This window comes from Choloepus didactylus, chromosome 6, assembly GCF_015220235.1.
Source record: "Choloepus didactylus isolate mChoDid1 chromosome 6, mChoDid1.pri, whole genome shotgun sequence".
In the NCBI taxonomy this organism is placed as follows: domain Eukaryota; kingdom Metazoa; phylum Chordata; class Mammalia; order Pilosa; family Megalonychidae; genus Choloepus; species Choloepus didactylus.
In genome coordinates this window covers 17,351,575-17,370,854 of record NC_051312.1, presented here as the reverse complement: position 1 = coordinate 17,370,854, position 19,280 = coordinate 17,351,575, and the positions used below count along the sequence as shown (strand labels likewise).

Below are 19,280 nucleotides of genomic sequence, written 5' to 3'. Positions count from 1 at the left end.
ATTTGTCTTTTCCATTAACTAGTTTGAAAATTGCTCTAGAGTGAGGATTTTTTCATCCTCATGTATACAGAATTAGCAGTAGCAGAATCCCAAGCACACTAAAAGGTTATCAAAATGTGTGTTGAAGGACTAAAGGACTCACTGACTAAATGAATGTCTTCTCTCTTGCCCTCCTAATAAAGGCAGTGTGGGAATTGTCATTGACTGTAATTTAGGGAGTTAGGTTCCACTTTATTAGCACCAATTTCTGCTACACAATCTTTTTGAGGATGGCACAGAATATGTGAAATTAGATCAAATATATGTTGATTCAAACTTATCTTTGAATTTTATTATTTTTAAAATAAAGAGCTGTTCTGAGATTATTTTTCTGTAAACTTTACACTAAAATTAATTTAAAAAAAAGAATTCTAATCAATCAAAGGCTTAATTGATGAATGGGTATCATAAAGGACAGAACATAGGCTTTAAAACTAAACAGAATCATATCTGAAGTTCAGCTCCACCACTTACTACTTTTATGAGTTTGGAAAAATTAGAGATAAACAACCAAGTGCTTTCATGTGACATAGGTTGAGACAAAAGAACAAAAAAAAAAAAAAAAAAAAAAAAAAAAAAAATCAATGGATCTGAAAAACTATACCAGGATAAAAGAATTTATTTTCCTTGGCCTAACCCAGAATCAAGAACTGAGCTTGATCTTATTTCTTTCCTTACTTTTGGTGTATGTGACAACTCTTCTGGGAAACCTCCTCATCATGGTCTCAGTGACTTGTGAGTCTCGCCTTCACACTCCCATGTATATTTTGCTCCGCAATTTATCTATTGCCGATATCTGCTTTTCCTCCATCACAGCTCCCAGGGTTCTGGTAGACCTTCTATCAGGCAGAAAGACTATCTCCTTCAATGGATGCTTCACCCAGATATTTTTCTTCCACCTTATTGGTGGAGTAGATGCGTCTTCTTTGTCAGTGATGGCACTGGATCGTTATATAGCCATCTCCAAGCCTCTGCACTACGTGACCATCATGAGTAGGGGGCGATGCACTGCACTCATTGTGGCCTCGTGGGCGGGGGGCTTCATCCACTCCATCGTGCAGATTTCCCTGTTGCTCCCACTCCCGTTTTGTGGCTCCAATGTTCTTAACACTTTCTACTGTGATGTCCCCCAGGTCCTCAAACTTGCCTGCACAGACACCTTTGCACTTGAGCTCCTGATGATTTCCAATAATGGACTGCTCACCACACTGTGGTTTCTCTTCCTTCTGGTGTCCTATATGGTCATCTTGTTGTTACTAAGGTCTCAGGCTGGAGAGGGCAGGAGGAAGGCCATCTCCACCTGCACCTCCCACATTACTGCAGTGACCCTGCATTTTGTGCCCTGCATCTATGTCTATGCCAGGCCCTTCACTGCCCTCCCCACAGATAAGGCCATCTCTGTCACCTTCACTGTCATCTCCCCTCTGCTCAACCCCTTGATCTACACCCTGAGGAACCATGAGATGAAGTCAGCCATGAGGACACTCAGGAAAAAGCTAAGACCTTCTGACAGGGGATAGACCAGTAATTCCCTCCTCTTCATCACCTATGGGCCAATTTGTGCTCTTTTCCCCCTATCGACTCCAAGTTTTGAAAATGTTTGTCCATTAAAGAAGTTCTATTTAATAAGTGATTTCTAATTAATTTTTCTATTTCTACTAACAAGGTAAACATGACTTTGAATAGTTTGATCAGCTTGCAACTAATGGGAATGAGTTTAAAATATGTGTTTCATTGTCCAGAAGAAAACAGAGAAATAAAACTGTTAGCAGGTGAAGTGCATATTGTTTTTGCAGGAGAGACTTGCATGACATATAGGAAGCTGAATCAAAATACACTCAGACATTCCCACCACATTCCAGCATTGTTACCAGGAAGGGAGCTAAGACAGGTATTAAAACATAACGGAGCTTGAGCATCGGAATTCTATAAGCACTTTCATGAAGTACACACATCCTATTGAAGTAAGCACATCAAAATTAAGTTCCTCCTTCTACTCTACAGGATGAATAAAGGAAGATTTTGTTATCTCAAGACCACACACCCGAGTTTGAGAGCATGTGCTGTAGAGTTAGCAGAGCTTGATTTAGGAGTTAGATTTGGACCTCATCACTTCTAAGTTCTGTGACCTTGGGCAAGATTCTAACCCTGGACTTAATGAACTCCAGGCTCACTGGCCGCCCCTCCAACACATTCCCTCAGCACCCTATGCTTACTTTATCATAGCACTCAGAACTCTGTTTTGAATTTCCTGTTCTCTTTCTTTCCCTGTCCCCCAAGAAAGATTATACTTTATTTGTTGTTTTATCCTCAGCACCTTGCAAATCCAGTGGAATATAGCAAACACTGTACTGAAAAATTGTTCAATTAAAAAATCAATTGAATGAAAATTGCCTCTCATTCATTTCTGGTCCTCAAAATATTGAAGAGTATTATATATTAACAAAAAATGATTCATTTTTATTCTCTGAGGTCATGACTCCATACAAATGAAAAGAAAAACTTTTGAAGCTGCTTCAGATAATGCATACACAAAAGTGTATTGTATTCAAGAGGTGTTTATATTCAAAAAGGTGGGAATAAACTTTAACTTTTTTAATATATCATTTGGGTCAATTGGGTCTTTATTTGTTTACTTATTATGCTAATTACAACTGCTAGGAGGTTTGTGTTTTGTTTCGTTTTTTCTCATTTCCCAAGGTAGAGTCTAGATCTTAAAATTGTTAAAACTAGAGAAATGTTCATGTCTGGGAACAAATCTCAGTTCATATCACAGAGCAAAGGCCCTGTTGTGGGGATATGCCCAGAACATCCACGGAACAGAACAGAGGACATTGAAACCAGACGAGAGAAAGCAAGGTAGAGAGAGACAGTAGTTGAACTGAAAGAAATAATGGACCACGTCTTTAGAACCTTGTAGGCCATTGCAAAGATTTTGATTTTTACACTGAGTGAGATGGGTTGCATTGAGAGGATTTGAACTGAAAAAATAATATGGGCTTTAACAAAATTTAGGGGACTACTGTTATGAATAAGGACAAAAGCAGGGAGACCAATTTGGAAACTGCTGCCATAATTCAGGCAAAAGATAATGAAGACATGAAATAGGGTAGTAATGATGGAGGTGGTGAGAAGATTGAAAAACTTTGAAAGTAGAGCAAGTGGGATTTGCTGATGCAGCCAATGTGGGGTTTCTAACTACATGTGTATCTGTGATAACTCCATCATCCTGCTTGGTCATCAGCCCACAGAGAACTCCTTAACTCCTAAGTGACCCCTGCAGGTCCAATGCCTCCCACCAATACTTTGTGTCACATGTCAGGACATAGTAATCACCCTGCACACGTGAAACTACCTAAGGGCCCATCTACCTATTCACATGAATCAAAGAATTGGGCGCAGGATACAGGACGTCTCTCTCCAGGACTCTCCAAAGTCCATACTTCCACAGATATGGAGGAAGGATAGCGTGTAAGGGCTCTGAGGCTCAGCCTGTCTGGGTACAAATCCCAACTCTACCACCTATGAGATATTTGACCTCAGACAAGAGTCTTAATCTCTCTATGCACAAGTCTCTTCACCTGCAAACAGCTATAATAATAATTACCCATTACAGTTACTGTAAGAATTAAATATGTTAATACATGTGAAGTACTTCAGTAAGTCCCTGCACCCAGTGCCCAGATCTTGGCTTCTAATACCATTCTCCAATAAAAGAACAAGGCTGTGTAGAGACATGGATGACTCTAAGGTTGAGACAGGGAATACAGAAGGAAAGCCTAGAGCATCTTGAAGTACCAAAAAGTAAGAAAGCATCCAAAGAACAAAATGATGGGGGTATGTCAAAGAGACACAGTAGTCAACAGAAAGAACTCCCAATGGTCAAATCTGGAACAACTCAAACAACAAAATATGTCACATAGTACTGGATTATAACCCAAGGTATAAAATAAATATCCAAAAGTCCATAACAATGAACAATAAATAAATTACTGAATAAATAAATAAATGGGAAAGAGTAGACAAATCTCCCACTCAGAATAATACTAAAGAATTTATGTAGATAATTTGCCCTCACATAGTGGAGTATAACTCCCTTTTTCTTAAGTGTGGGCTGCATATAGTAACTTCCTTCCAAAGAGTAATGTATGGAAAGGGGAAAAAAGTGTAGCTGTACAGTGGAGAAAACTTACACACACTACTTCAGTCAGGTGACCAACATGAAAACCATTAGTGATAAAGTCATGTTAATGGTATGTACCTCTGATATAATGTGATGGAAATGACACTTTACCACTGTGGTCTTCCTCCCCAAACCCCAAATCCCTGTCTAACCCTGAGAAAATCATCAGACTAATTTCCATAGAGGGGCATCCTACAGAATAACCTACCAACACCCCTCAATATTGTCAAAGTCATAAAAGCAAGAGAAGCCTGAGAAGCTGTCACAGCCTATAGGAGCCTAAGGAGACATGATGCCTAAATGTAATATAGTATCATGGGTGGTATACTAGACAGAAAAAGGAATTAGGTTCAAAAATAAGGAATTCCAAATGAAGTTTTGAAGCATTTTACTTAATATTTGTTCATTAGTTGTGACAAATGCACAATAATCATGCTAATAACAGTGGAAATAATGTGTACTATGTATGAGTATTGTCTGTAATATTCTTGCCACTTTGCTGTAATTCTAAAACAATTCTAAAATTAGAAGTTTATTGAAAAAAATGTACCTGGCCCACAAGAAATTTCAATAAACACTTGTTTTATTTTTATCAGGATGTTTCCTAAAACATGTTGTCTAGGTTCAGAATCCTTTCCTTCTCTACAGCTTTTGGGGATAACAGGATGATATGGAGACTCTTGATTAATATTTCAAAGGACTATCCTGCCAACTTGCTACTGGGAGAACCTGAAGCAATTTCTGCCTCCTACGTTGGATGCTGAGCAAGGTCCTCCTTTCATGTTGAAAGAGACATCTTATTGAGTCATGCAGATGTAAAGGAAATCCCTACACATTCCAACTGGAGAAGTTCTGAACCCAAGCATTAATTCAAACTAGTGTTGTGTAGTGGTTAAGTGTTCTGCTGGAGACAAAGCTGGCTCTCCACAGGACTTGATATATTGGATTTAATTCTGGTTGGGGCTGGAGAGTAGTGATTGGGTCTGGATAGTCAGGATTCTTGCCTGCTGAAGGAAGAATGGAGGGTACCTTGGCCAAAGGAGAGAGGCAGCCAACAGGCAGCCCTCTGGAGGCAAGGTACCGCAGACAGAGAGGAGGACCAATAATATCCTTTACGTCTTAATGGTGATCAAATAATGCAGCTATCAAGTAGAATCCCAATTCTCACACCATAACCATCATAGTGTTTTGTTTCATTTTGCTTTGTTTCCCTGGGTATACTTAGCCAGCAATACTGCTTTGTCCTGTGTCTACTACAATCTCTTCCCAAACTGGAGAATTCCTTGTGAATAAAGTGTTGGGATATGGAGAAGGAATGGGCCTTCCCCATACTTTCATGACCCTGACATTTCCAATTCTCTTTATATTAGCTATTAGACTCAGAAAATAGATTAGGATGGAAGGACCCTCTGGGTCAAAGCTCCTTCTCAGTTATCAGTCTGTCTGTGCCACCAGTGCTCACAGGCCAAGTGTGCTCTGATCCCTGGCAGCAGAGGTTTCTAAGAAATGCAACTTCACATGTTAACAAAACCTATCTTCCTGTTGGAGCCAGAGGATGAGGGGATTCACTTTCTCAGTTGCCACTAGAAAATACTGGACTATGAAAAATGTGTGTTTCAAAGTATATGTACTTGAGTAATGTTTTAATTACTCCCACTGAAATGCCCTTACTGACAGCAAAATATTTTCCACAGCCACAGCCAGCTGTAATCCCTCTGATAATTCCCACAGTAGATCTGGGATTAAGGAATCAATAAGTGTGATGGGGCACTGTGAATTAGCAAGGGAGAGCCAAGAATATATTTTTCCCTGAGTCCACCCTTTGCCACATAAAGGTAGAAGAGAAGCCACTGACACCACTGGGCTTCACAAGGACATTTGTTTTTGAAACCAGAATTTTCTGAAGCTGAATGACTCCCAATGTTCATGTGAACATTCTTTAAGATTCTAGAATTCTTGCAGAAGGTTGGAGATATTATGTAAGAAATATGCCACTACATGAGTATGTGTGTGTCTGTGATCTTTGGGTATCTGTGTGTAAGAGTGAGGAAAGTAAAGTCCTTGAAATCCAGATGTAATTGATAATTATTCACAAATACACTTTGACTATGAATAATATAATATATACACAAAATGCTGTATTGCCAGGATGAACTCTTCAGTGACAGCACAACTTAGAAATCGTAAGAAAGAAGACATTGTGAAATGAAAGTCAAAGAAATGAGGTCAGTTTGAAATTGGGAAAAAGGCAGCTTTTGTTTTCTGGGACTCCTTAAGGTACACAGAGAGTTCTCAGGCTTCTTTCCTCTAGATGTATCTCCTCATACTGAAATCTACAGAAGTATCTCTTATTCTAAATTTAAATCTAAAGAGAAAAATTTGATATTTGAAACCTTCAGAAGAGTTGAAAGAATCGTACAGGAGCCACTTAAATACCCTCCATTAGATTTTACCAAAAAATAAAACTGTTATAGCAACGAATTCTTTGTGCTCTCCATACCTTCACGTTCACACCCTTTCTTTCTAACCAAAGTTTCCATTTATAAGTAATTTCTATATGTTCAAGTAGCCTCCCAAAGCCACAGTACCTTTTCTCCCCATTCCCATGTGCCCCAAACATAAATGACACAACCTCTGTGCAGATTTCTCTGTCTTTGAGTGACAAACATCTTCCTTTTCTCCCACGTAGCTCAACATCTGTCCATAGATGGTCTCTATCATTGCCGTATAACTACCAGACTTCTATGTTTTTTTCCACTGGGTTTGGATCGTGCTCCTTTCTCTCAGCCTGCAGCTCTTTCAATGTTCTAACAATATTTGCTGAATAATTGGGTGGATGTAAAACAGCAGAAGCTGAAAGAGGTTGTCTTTGAATTACCAAAGGAAATTTGTGAACATGTGATCTATTCTTTTCTGACAAAGGAGCCTGGCCTATCCCCATTCCACAGATGATGAAATGGAGACCCAAAGAGGTCACTCAATGCTCAAATCACACAGCTGTAAGTGGCAAAGCACTTGACTCCAGGGGATGCTCACTCCAGAGCCCATGCACTAAAACATTTCTTTTGTCTGCCAAAGCGAAGTTAACAAGAACCCAAACCGAGCAAGTTTCATTGCCATTGAAGGAAAAATGCTTATTTTTCTCAAAACAGTCCATTGTGATGCAATTATTTTAGAATACATGTTCTGGGAAATAAACAGCTCCTTTAAAAGATTGTTAGCATATTAAAGAAACTGTGGTTCTGTGAAAGTTATTAGTGCAGACATTTTCTTTAAGGTAACACACATAGAATTATGCATTACCAATTAGGCAGTGTTCTAAGTACTGATACTTTATGTAGATTAATTCATTTAATCCTTACAAAAACCCTCAGTGGGAGATGCAATTGTCTCCAAATTACAGATTCAAAGACTGAGGTCGAGAAGGGTGAAGAGAACTACCGAAGTTCACGTCACCAGAAAGTGCCCAGCTGGGCTTTGAACAGGCTGAGTCCTGAGTGTGTGGTCATAATCCACTACTTTAACCACTATGTTGATACCTCCCAGTTGCCTGTTTCTTAGTTTTCCATATTAAAGAGATTTTGAACAAATTTGCATACAGAGAAAAGGAATCTTGAAAAGAAGGTGAGCTAGGTGAAAGAAATATCCTCATTTGAACTAGAAAAGTAAAAATTGGAGCAGAGTGACTCATTTTTCTTTTGTTTGTGATTCTGGGAAGAAAAGGGAGATATGCTGAGAAGAAAGGAATTAAAGTCCATTCAAAGATTCATCAAAAATTGAAATAAAATAAAAGAAAGGGATTGAAAAGGCAATAAGACTGTATGGCAACTATATGTCTAACATTTTAAGAATACATCAAACTGTTTTCAAAAGTGTTTGTGCCATTTTGCATTCCCACCTCCTCTGCATCCTTGCTCACACTTGATATTATCATCCTTTTTAATCTTAGCCAAACTAACAGATGTATTGTGTTAACTCATTGTGGTTTTAACCCTCATTTCCCTAATGATAATGATGCTGAACATTTTTTCATGTGCTAATTTACTATCCCTGTATAGTCTAATTGAAGTGTCCAAATCATTTGCCTTTTTTAAAAATTGGCTTTTTAGTTTTCTTATCATTAAGTTTTAAAAGTTACAGTCATTCCACTCCTAGATACTTACCCAAGAGAAAAGAAAGCATACGTCTGCACAAAGACTTGTATGTACACAAATGTCCATAGCAGCTTTAGGTTTAATAGCCAAAAGCCAGAAACAATCCACATGTCAATCAACAGCTAAATATATACAAACTATGCCATATACACATTAAGAAGATTAAAAAAAAAAAAAAAAAAAAACAGTAGAGGCATGGATAAGAGTTTTTCTAGAATTCTGTCCACAGGGAACAATTTTACAATAGGGTTTCTTAAAACCAGTTAAACGGAGCACCAAAAAAAAAAAAAAAAAAACTCCCTTGGACCTCAAAGTGTCCCAGTCCCAGTCACAATAAAATGTCAACGCCTTACCCACACATCAAACTGACTCCATTTTTACTTCCCTCTTGTCCAAAATAGTCTCTTTCTGAATATTTAACATTTATCTGCTTGTATCTTAAATACTTAGAATTTATATATTTAGAGCAATATTTTTCTAAAAATTAAATTCATGTTTGTGTAATAAGCTGTCATTTTGGACACTTTAGCAATAACTCCAGAATAGCTATCCATGCGGTGATAATACCTCACTGATTTCAGACCTTATACCTGAATCTATCAAGACAGAGTAAACACTTTTTGAAATAACGCTATTATTTTTTTCAAGATACACAATGAATAAGAAACAGGATTCAATGGAGCTGGAAAATGCCACAAGGGTAAAAGAATTCATATTTCTGGGACTTACCCAGTCCCAAGACCTGAGCTTCATCTTATTTCTTTTTTTATTTTTTGTGTACATGACAACTCTGCTGGGAAACCTCCTCATTATGATCACGGTGACCTGTGAGCCTTGCCTTCACACCCCCATGTACTTCTTGCTCTGCAATCTAGCCATCCTTGACATCTGCTTCTCCTCCATCACTGCTCCTAAGGTCTTGGTGGATCTTCTATCAAAGATAAAGATAATATCCTATACAAGCTGCATGATGCAGATGCTTTTCTTCCACCTCCTTGGTGGGGCTGACATTTTTTCTCTCTCTGTGATGGCATTTGATCGATATGTAGCCATCTCCAAGCCCCTGCACTATGTGACCATCATGAGTAGGAGGCGATGCACTGCACTCATTGTGGCTTCATGGAGGGGGGGGCTTCATCCACTCCATTGTGCAGATTTCCCTGTTGCTCCCACTCCCATTTTGTGGCCCCAATGTTCTTGACACTTTCTACTGTGATGTCCCCCAGGTGCTCAAACTTGCCTGCACAGACACCTTTGCACTTGAGCTCCTGATGATTTCCAACAATGGTCTGGTCAGTACCCTGTGGTTTATCTTCCTGCTCATGTCTTATACTGTCATCCTATCAATGCTACAATCTCAGTCAGGAAATAGCAGAAGGAAGGCCATCTCCACCTGCACATCCCACATCACTGTGGTGACCCTGCATTTTGTGCCCTGCATCTATGTCTATGCCAGGCCCTTCACTGCCCTCCCCACAGATAAAGCCATCTCTGTTGCCTTCACTGTCATCTCCCCTCTGCTCAACCCCTTGATCTACACCCTGAAGAACCATGAGATGAAGTCAGCTATGAGAAGACTGAAAAGAAGATTCAAGCTTCCTGAAAGGGAATAGAAGAAGAATCCCCAAATTTTCCATCCCTGAGGACTTAACTGTATTTTGCTTCCAATGTATTCATCTTTGTATACTCAAATATGTTGTTCAATTAACTATCTACACTTATTAGTTAACTATCTTCCTATTTAAGTTAATACATTACTGCTAATCTGACTTCTGGACAGCATGAAGTAACTCGTAACAAGATTGAAGTAATTGATACATTTTCACTTGTCAATCTGTACAACTGTATGGCAGACAAATAGAATGATTAAGTCCAACCCCTTTTCCAGAAGATAAGGAAATAGAAGCCCAGAAAGGTAAAATTATTTGTCCGAGGTCCTATGTTGAGTTGATTAACAGAGATAAGTCTTCAGACTCCCAATCTAAAACTCTTCCATCATATAAATGCAACATTTTGCTTTAATGGACCTGTCTATACCAAATTGTAATCCTGCTCCAGAAGGATCTCATAATCAGTACCTCTGAAATGTGACCTATTACAGATTGAAAATTTTGCCTCTGCTTAAACTCCCTGTGGTCTCATGACCTATTGAGAACTTCCAAGATATATTATGGTTTTCTTCCTGTATTCTTATCAGGAATGAGGAAGCTTGGGAAGGTTTCCCAAAATGTCCTAAATAGTTTATTTTAATGTGGAACTAGACTCACTAGATTCACATGCTTATGATGAGTTCAAATGTTGTCAAAATCTTGGAATCCCTCACATGGAGCAATCCCTTCCATTATCCAAGGACTGATTTTCCAATTGCAGCCTTCCCAGGCCCAACCTCAGCTTGGCTTCACCAGTGATTCATATTTCTTCCCACTGAAAAGGGAGAAGTGTTAAAGAAGACACAACTCTAACCAGTCTATTCTCAATCTGTTGGTGTTAATGAGAGGACAGTCCCATGTGCCAGCTCCTGTGTGTTCAAGCTAATGTCTTCAGCTGGGAAACCTGCAAAGTATGGTAGCTGAAAGCTCTCTCTTCAGAGTCATACAAATCTGGGTTCAAATCCTGTCTTTCTTGCATGATCTTGAGAAAGTTATTTAATGTCTCCAATGGGACTACCTCACCTATACAAAGCTACTTAAACACACACCTCGTAGAGTTGTTGTGGAAGTTAAAATGAAATAGTATATATAAAACACAATGCCTCACAGGTAGTAAATTCTCAGTGAAGGATGAATATTATTTCTAATATTTTATCCATATTGTTCTTTATAGCACAAATGCTATGCCCCATCAGCTGTTACATTCATCTCCTATGTGGCTCATACTCCTCATGATTAGAGAACGGATAGCATAGAGAACACAGGGATGTCCATTAAACCCAAAGAATTTATCCTTTTAAAAATCTCTGTTTCTTTGTCATTAAAACATCGCAATAGCTGGACTGAGCCTTGCCACTTTGGGCCGTCATGGGGAAGGCCAAGTTGCGTTACGTGAGCTGGGATGACTTCAGAGTCCTGACAGCAGTAAGTAGTGTAAATGGGCATGAAGAAACATGAAATCATTCCCTGAAGTTTGATTGCTTTTATAGTCTGCCTTAAACATGGTGGCTGTAATAAAGTTTTAAGAGAATTAGTGAAACAAATGCATAGTTTGGGAACATACCAAAACTGTCCAGGGCTCTGGGTTGACAAACACCGATATGACTACCTAGCTTTGAAAACACTTTCTTCTAGACAGGTCTGTGGGTGTTGGCAAAAAAATCAAATATTTACATTTTGCAAGTGAAGAGAGAAAGCATCTCGCATTAAAGCTTCTCAGACTAGGAAGACCCTCCTTTCAAAATCTGAAAAACAGGCATGATTACCATAAACACAGAGATAAGATGTCTTGGCTTTATTTATTCTTGTCTCCCTGCCTTGAAGGAATTCACCTATATGAAGGCACTGTATGAGATGCAATTCCCAGTTTGAAAGCCAATTGATTACAATTGCCATGCAGTGATCATGGACTCTTCTATGTCAGATACACCATGCTGTCTTAAGACTGCATTAGTATATGATGAAGCTATGGAATTAATTGTCAAACTTGCAAATCATGGGCTAATTCATGGAGATTTCAATGAATTCAATCTCATTTTGGAGAAAGATGACCACATTACCTTGACTGATTTTCCAGAATGATTTCAACTTCTCTTTCCAATGCTGAATGGTATTTTGACAGAGACATTAAATGCACTAGCTATTTCTTCCTGAAACATTTCAGCTATGAAAGTGAACTTTATCCAACATTTAGTGATATCAGGAGGATGGACTGTCTTGATATAGAGGCCTCAGCCAGTGGCTACACAAAGGAAATGCAGGCAGATAATGAACTGCTTCATCCAGTAGGTCCAGATGATAAAAATGTTGAAACTGCAGGATCTGAATTCTCATTTTCTGATGAAGACATGTCAGGAAAAGCAAAGGTTTGTAGGTCAGAAACTGAAAGTGAGCAAAGCTCTCTATGTGAGTCAGATGGCTGCTGCCACAGGTTATCTGGAGACCTTAAACAAATAAAGGAAGATGTCTATCTGAGGAGAATGCTGATACACACAATTTTGAAATGACTGAATTCAATCAAGCTTTAGAAGAAATAAAAGTGCAGGTTGTTGAAAACAATTCTGAAACTGAGTTTTCCAAAGAGCAAAACAAAACTGAAAATGACAGTAAGCAGGATGGTCAGTCGGGTCCAAGGAGAAATCCCTGCTGGCTCTGAGAGTAAGATGAATGCCCTCATCAGATTAACTTGTCATGACTAAACAAAGAATTCAGGCCATTTGGAGATGAAGAAAATATGAGAGAGATTATAAATCAATATAGAACAAGAACTCTGAGTGTTACTTCCACAGGCAGTGCTGTAAGCTGTTCAGCAATTCCTCTGGAACTGGTAAAACAGAAGGTGAAATGTCTGCTGACAAAACAGCAGTAGGCAACAGTCAGACGTCAACTGCAGAAAGGAGAAGCAAATATATTTACCAAACAATGGAGGGAAAACATGCAAAATATTAAATCAAGCTTGGAAGCAGCTAGCTTTTGGGGAGAATAATATATTTAAGATCTTGGCTATAATATATTTGAAAAAGCTTACTATGATCCCTTTTTATGCCACCCTTAATCTTTTTGGGCCAACATGGGTATATAGATAGGTAAACTCTTTTTAATCGAATCAACACACACATACACACACACACACACACACACACACACACACACACACATCACAATTGATTTTCCTGTTATCATTTATACAACTTACTCAGAATTTTGAAAATGATGTCCCTCAGAAAATGATGTCTCATACCAAAAGAACATGATGAGGCAAAGATGAGATTAATCCCTTGCATTGAGAGTAGCAATAAGGGATCAGACCAAGAAGTCAGGCCCAGTGAGATAGAACAGAGGCCCCAACAAGAGTTAGCCAAAGGAGAGTGAATGCTGAAGACAAACCTCACTTTTTTTCCCTCAGTGGACCTGGCCTGGACCTATAAGCTTCATTAACTAACTGGCTCAATTGTTTGCCATTTCTGTCCCCCTGAGCAAGCAATTCTAACTTTTTACAATATTAACCCACATCCACAAGTATGAAAATACTAATAATTCATACTAGCCAACTCACCTGTCATGGGCCCCTGCTACCTTTGCTTGGGTACCTCTGGTCTCAAGAGTCCTAGGCTTTTCTTTATGAAATTGCCAATGAAAAATATACACCACAAACCACTTTAGAACCCATTTCATGCAAATATGTCCTTTCCTTTCCTTCCTATCACTTGTCACTCACTCAAATTGGGTTTTTATCTCTATGTTAGAATTGAAAAACACCAACCATCTGTGGTGTCTGAATCACTGTATCTCAGAACCATAATCCAAAAGGGGTGAGAACTCATCATTGTACCTTGCCTCATCATTGTCCCTAATTCCTCAAACCATGTCTCAACACACAACATAACCTGATTCAATAACTCAGGGGAAGTGGAAAATAATTGCATCTGATTACTCACGCATATATCATTTATCTGGATGATACAAAATCACGTTGTGCTGCATTTTTCTATTGAAATAAGTTTTATTATATTCTAAGCTCTGCTGCAAGGAACCACAGAAAAGTCAACTGGCTCTGGGCATACATATGGCTTTTGAGTTACCCATTCCAATATATGGCCCTTTAATCAAATATTTTCATTATAAACATCTCTGAGTACCCATGAATGCACCAAAACATAAAATAATAATGAACTTGTTGAATATCAAGAGCTGTACCGTGCTGCCTTCCAAGATTCTGAGTGAGCTGTAGGTCTCAGAGATTTGAATTAAAATAATTACATACAAGTAATGCACATATTGCTTTAAATAGAAACTGCACATATTAATCAACACAGCAGTCACCACAAAGCTTAGGTTTGTCCTTTGCTACCCTTTTATTTAAGATGCTTTTCCCAACAGGAACCCAGCCAAGAACCACAGTGACTTTGGTTGGGAAGAAAACTGCACTGTTCTTGGTGTGGTTTAACACAACACTTTCTGAGCCAAGAAGGAAAACACCTTGTCTCATCTGCTACCTCTTGAGGAAAGCACATATCCTGAATGTGTGCTGGTGTCTCTGCATGTACATATGAAATCGGGTGGAAGAGAAATGACAGTGAGAAAGAGAGAGGAGGAGGACATTTTAATGACTCCCAAAGGAATTCAATGGAATTGGCCACCCAGCTTCCTCATTCACACCCAACAATAATCCCTTTGGTAATTCTTATACTGGGCTTGTGGATGAGGGACTGATGCAGTTGGCCAAGACACTATAAGTCAGAGTGGTAGAGTTATGAAGATGTGGTTCCTTGAGTTTGTCTTTTCCCATCTGAAGGAAGACAAGGAAAAACTCAAGAGTCTTGAGGTAGGCTTTACATGCAAGCATAGATTGTGCCAGAACCTACTTCTTATAAGATTTGTTTGATGCATCATAAGATCCACTTCTCACATGGGGATTGAAGACTTTAGAAAGGAACATTTACCTGTTAGTGTGTGTGAACTTCTGAAACTGAAAATCTGTTACTTTTGGTTTCTTGAAATGCTGCACATTTATAAAATGCTCTTTTGGAGCTAAAACTCTTACTCAACCAAAGTGGCATTTTTCCACTATTAGGAAGAGGGTAAGTGTGGCTTACAAAAAATTTGTATAGGAAGAATATCAGTTGGCTCCAGAGGATGAACCGACATTTTACTCTGCAGGATGTTGAGGTTCAAAGTATTTTGAAGGTAGTGGAGAAGTTGCTGATATTTCCAGCTCTCAGGAGGATGATTGTCTTGGAAAAACAACATTTACTGACAAGGGTTACTGAGTTAAGCTTTGCTTCCTGGCTGGGAGTGGAGGGTTGGGGACTTTGAGAAACAACTCTTAATTTTTAGCTTATACATGACCTTATGTATTACTAAAATTCAGAAAATATTATCAATGCTCCTAAACCTATAGAGATCCAATAAAGTGTAGGAGCTTTCAATAATGGGAAGGAGAAACCTGTGATATGAGGAGCATGTAAAAAAATATGACAATTCAAAGAATGGGGCAAAATTTGTTCAATGGAATGTTACAGTCTAGGGGAATATCTCCATTTGGGGGCTCTGTAGAAGATGTTTGATATTTTCATTTCCAAAAGATGATCCTCAATGGAGTGATTTCTAAGAAATCCTTGTGATCCTGATTTTCACCATATACAGACACATGAAATTGTATTTATTTATTTATTTCCCCTTCCCTCCCTATAATGTTCATGTTTTTAATGTGATGTATATAATACTGTATTTTCAAAGTATCCTTCCCAATCTTTGTAAAAGAGAGCATCCATAGGAACTTACCAGATCCATTATTTTGAAAGGGAGTTCATAGTTGAGGTTTTGCTATTCAGAACTCATTTCTGCACTTTGCCATTGGCGCTATGTGTGGTTGATTCAGGTACTTTATGAAGATTCCTCTGAAGGCTGCAAAAACTGCTTTCTTAATCTTTCTGATTTTTTTTGAAGTCATCTATAACATCCTGTCATGCTAAGTCTCTCTCAACCACACCTCTCATTTGCCATGTGCATGCTTCTAACAACACCATCTTGAATCCACATATCATTTTTGCTTGATTTGCAAAGGGCGTTCCTGATCACTGTTCTTTCAACATTTTCTGGGAAGAGTAGATCAATTCTGGGAAGAAGTATAGTTGCAGTGGTTAAGAGTGCTAGTCTTTGGGGTAAGACATCTTGGTTTGAGACATGGCTTTACCAACCATGACAGCTGAATCTTTCATTACCTCAATTTTCTCAGCTATAAAATCAAGATAATAATATCTATCTCACAAGGATATTATAGCTCTTGAAAGAGATATATGGCACACACTGTACAGCATGTTCAATAAATGTTAGCTATAAGCAAGCAAAAAATAAACAAAGCACAGAGCCATTACTCTGCCTGCATTTCTGTAATGCTAAGACCTTGAAAGTTGCATGGAACCCCTGGAGTCTGATATCCAAAACAGTAGATTTCATTTTGGGAATTATAGTGCATTTTTCTTTCTTTAAAGGTTTATGGCATAAATAGATATGTTCATAACGTCATATAAAAATTTAGTTTCTTCACAGAGGGGTATGTATGTACAATACTCCAATCTTTTGAACTTATACCTTAGCTCAGATTTCTAAGCAAAAAGGAAAAATATTTCCAGAGGAGAGACATCATTTTCCACTTGCACAGAGCTCCTGGGAAAAGGGCTTTGAACCACAGGGACACTAGCCAGACCATCCACTCTTAGACAGTCCAGAGAGATGGTCCAGGCATACGTAAGAACGCACTTTGGGCTAGCAGCCTGGGAAGCAACTGGTAAAATCAGATTCCCTGCTGCTTTCAGTTTCCAAAGTAGACATATAATCGCAGCCACTCCTTGGAAGCATGCTGTGTGTGAAGCAGGCCTTATTATCATAATAGTGTAGATAAATTATAATGGCACATGGTCAGAATTGACTCTATGCTCTGTTCCCTGCACATCACAAAAGTTTTCCATGAATTTGGTACAATGATTGAGTAACTTGCCCAAGAGCTCACAAGCTAAGAAATGGTGGACCTCAAATTGCATAAATGTTCCAGACAATTCATGTATATTTGTCCAAATGCAAAGGTGGGAAGTGATATTGTTCAGCAGAGTTCCTGGGCAGCAGAGGTTTACAAAAATTAAACAACCACATGGAACTCCCTGCAGTTTTTCACATAGATTCCCATGATCTTATTCCTTCTCACATTTCCTTCTGAAGATTCCATAAGTTGCAACTCTCTTATTGTCTTAACTGTAATCCTTTTATGTGATTTTCTCCCAAGACAGTCTGAATGTCATCAAAATGGTAAATGGAAAAAAAGGATTAAAAAAAAAACAATAAAAGGGAGAGAAAATAGAAAAAAGAAAAGAAAAAAGAAAGAGAGGAAAGAGGGAGAGGCTAGGGACGCAGGAAATTCTCAGGCCTGTCATAGTGGTCTCCTGAGTGTCTATCTGATTCTGTTTACATAAAGAACAAAAATATAAAAAACTGAAGGGAGAAAGAAGGAGTCTTCTGGGTGCTGGTAATGTTCTCTTTCTTGATCTGGGTTCTGGTTACAAATGTATGTTATTCGTTATGTGTGAAAAATCATTGAGTTACCATTGACTTATCATTCCAGTATCCAAAAGAAAGATCCTAAAGCACACTGTTGTCATAATTTAAGTGTGCTTCTTCATTCCAGATTAACCAAAGACTCCTCTGGGGATGATTCTTCCACTTTCTAGCCATGGTCTGAATAGTGTGGGGAATTCTCATGTCAGAGATTCTGAAGACCTGACATCTCCCGTGATCATTATTTTGAACATTTCACCCAGTACTGTTGACATAAACACAGAAGAGGAGGAGACTGAACTGAATCTGAACTAATGCCAATGGAATGGGAAACTGGGCCTTTTATTGTAGTATTCTGTGAGAGTGGAAAGGAGAGTGCTGACTGGGGAAACATGGTCTTGTAAGGGTTTTTCTAGGGTTAGATGAACATAGTGGAAAAAAACTAGAGAAACCAAAACAAGAATCAGAGAAAGAACTGAATGTTTACAGCAGGGCAATCTGCATAACTAAAGAGTTTGGGAGGACTTAAAGTTCATAAAGGAGAGGAAATTCCAACAATAACCCTCAGATTGTAGCTGGTGAAAGTTAGTTATTAAAACTAACCTCCTATGAAAGTGGGTGGTCAATTAAATTTTGCTTTAAATGAAATTCATCTTTATACATGAGGTAAAAATCTTATGAAGTAGCCACTATATTTGTTTATTATTTTTAACTTTTTATTGAGGTATAACATACATAACAAGAAAATGCACATTAGTGTTCAGCTCAATGAATGTTCACAGAAACTGAATAAACCTATAAAACAAACATCAAGATCAAGAAAGAGAACATTACCAGCACCCCAGAAGCCTCCCTCATGCTCCCTTCAATTTTTTGTTCTTTATATGAACAAAATCAGATAGTATGTGCTCTTCTATGCCTGGTTTATTTCACTCAACATTGTCTATGAAAGTCATTTATAACATCGTGTGCAATTGTTGATCCTTCTTGTTTCTGTATAGTATTTCATTGTGTGAATTTGATCTTTTCTACTGTGATGGATATTTGTGTCATTTTCCTATTTGAGACAATTACAAACAGTGTGCTTTGAATATTCTGTCTTTTGGTGGACATATTCATGTATTTTCTGTGAGTGGAACAGATTGCTATCTGTATCTACTTAAGCAGATTTAACCAAAAGTGAAGTTTTTTAACAATTGTACACATTCACCAGGAGTGTGTAAGAGTTTCATTTGCTCCACATCCTCACCATCACTTGGAATTTTTCATCTCCTGCAATGTAGCCATTCTCATGTGTCCATAGAGGTTCCCTGCTATAATTTTAATTTGCATACCCTGAAGAAGTAGAATTGGCATTTGGACAATTCTTTTGTGCAGTATTGGTTCATGTCTTTTGCCATTATTTTGCTGGGTCATCTGTCTTTTTATTGATTTGTAGAAGCTCTCTATATATTTTGGATGTAATGTATATCACAGATATATATATTATAAATATCTTCTCCCACCTGTGTGTTACCTCTTAATTCTCTTAATGGTGTCTTTTGTGAACAGAAATCCTTAATATCAATATAAACCAATTTATGCTTATTATTTAGTACTTTAAGTACAGATGTTATAGTTAAAGTACAATTTAAATGGCTTCATTACTGTAATCTGTGTTTCAGTGGCCATAATAGTGGAACCTGGCTGCTTGGATGACTGAAT

General features: G+C 38.2%; 1 protein-coding gene and 2 pseudogenes across 1 annotated transcript; all 3 read left to right on the top strand.

Annotated features, from left to right (window-relative positions):
* Positions 1 to 623: 623 nt before the first annotated feature.
* LOC119536631 (olfactory receptor 4D10-like) lies at positions 624 to 1,559 on the top strand. The gene has a single exon (XM_037839472.1). The coding sequence runs from the start codon at positions 624 to 626 to the stop codon at positions 1,557 to 1,559; it is 936 nt and encodes a 311-aa protein (XP_037695400.1).
* A 7,493-nt stretch (positions 1,560 to 9,052) lies between these two features.
* Positions 9,053 to 9,989, top strand: LOC119536630 (annotated as a pseudogene).
* A 1,404-nt stretch (positions 9,990 to 11,393) lies between these two features.
* LOC119538679 lies at positions 11,394 to 13,011 on the top strand (annotated as a pseudogene).
* Positions 13,012 to 19,280: the final 6,269 nt, after the last annotated feature.

What these genes read in the sequence shown, in the direction of transcription:
- LOC119536631 (XM_037839472.1), top strand. Translation starts at nt 624, where the DNA reads ATGGATCTGAAAAACTATACCAGGATAAAAGAATTTATTTTCCTTGGC.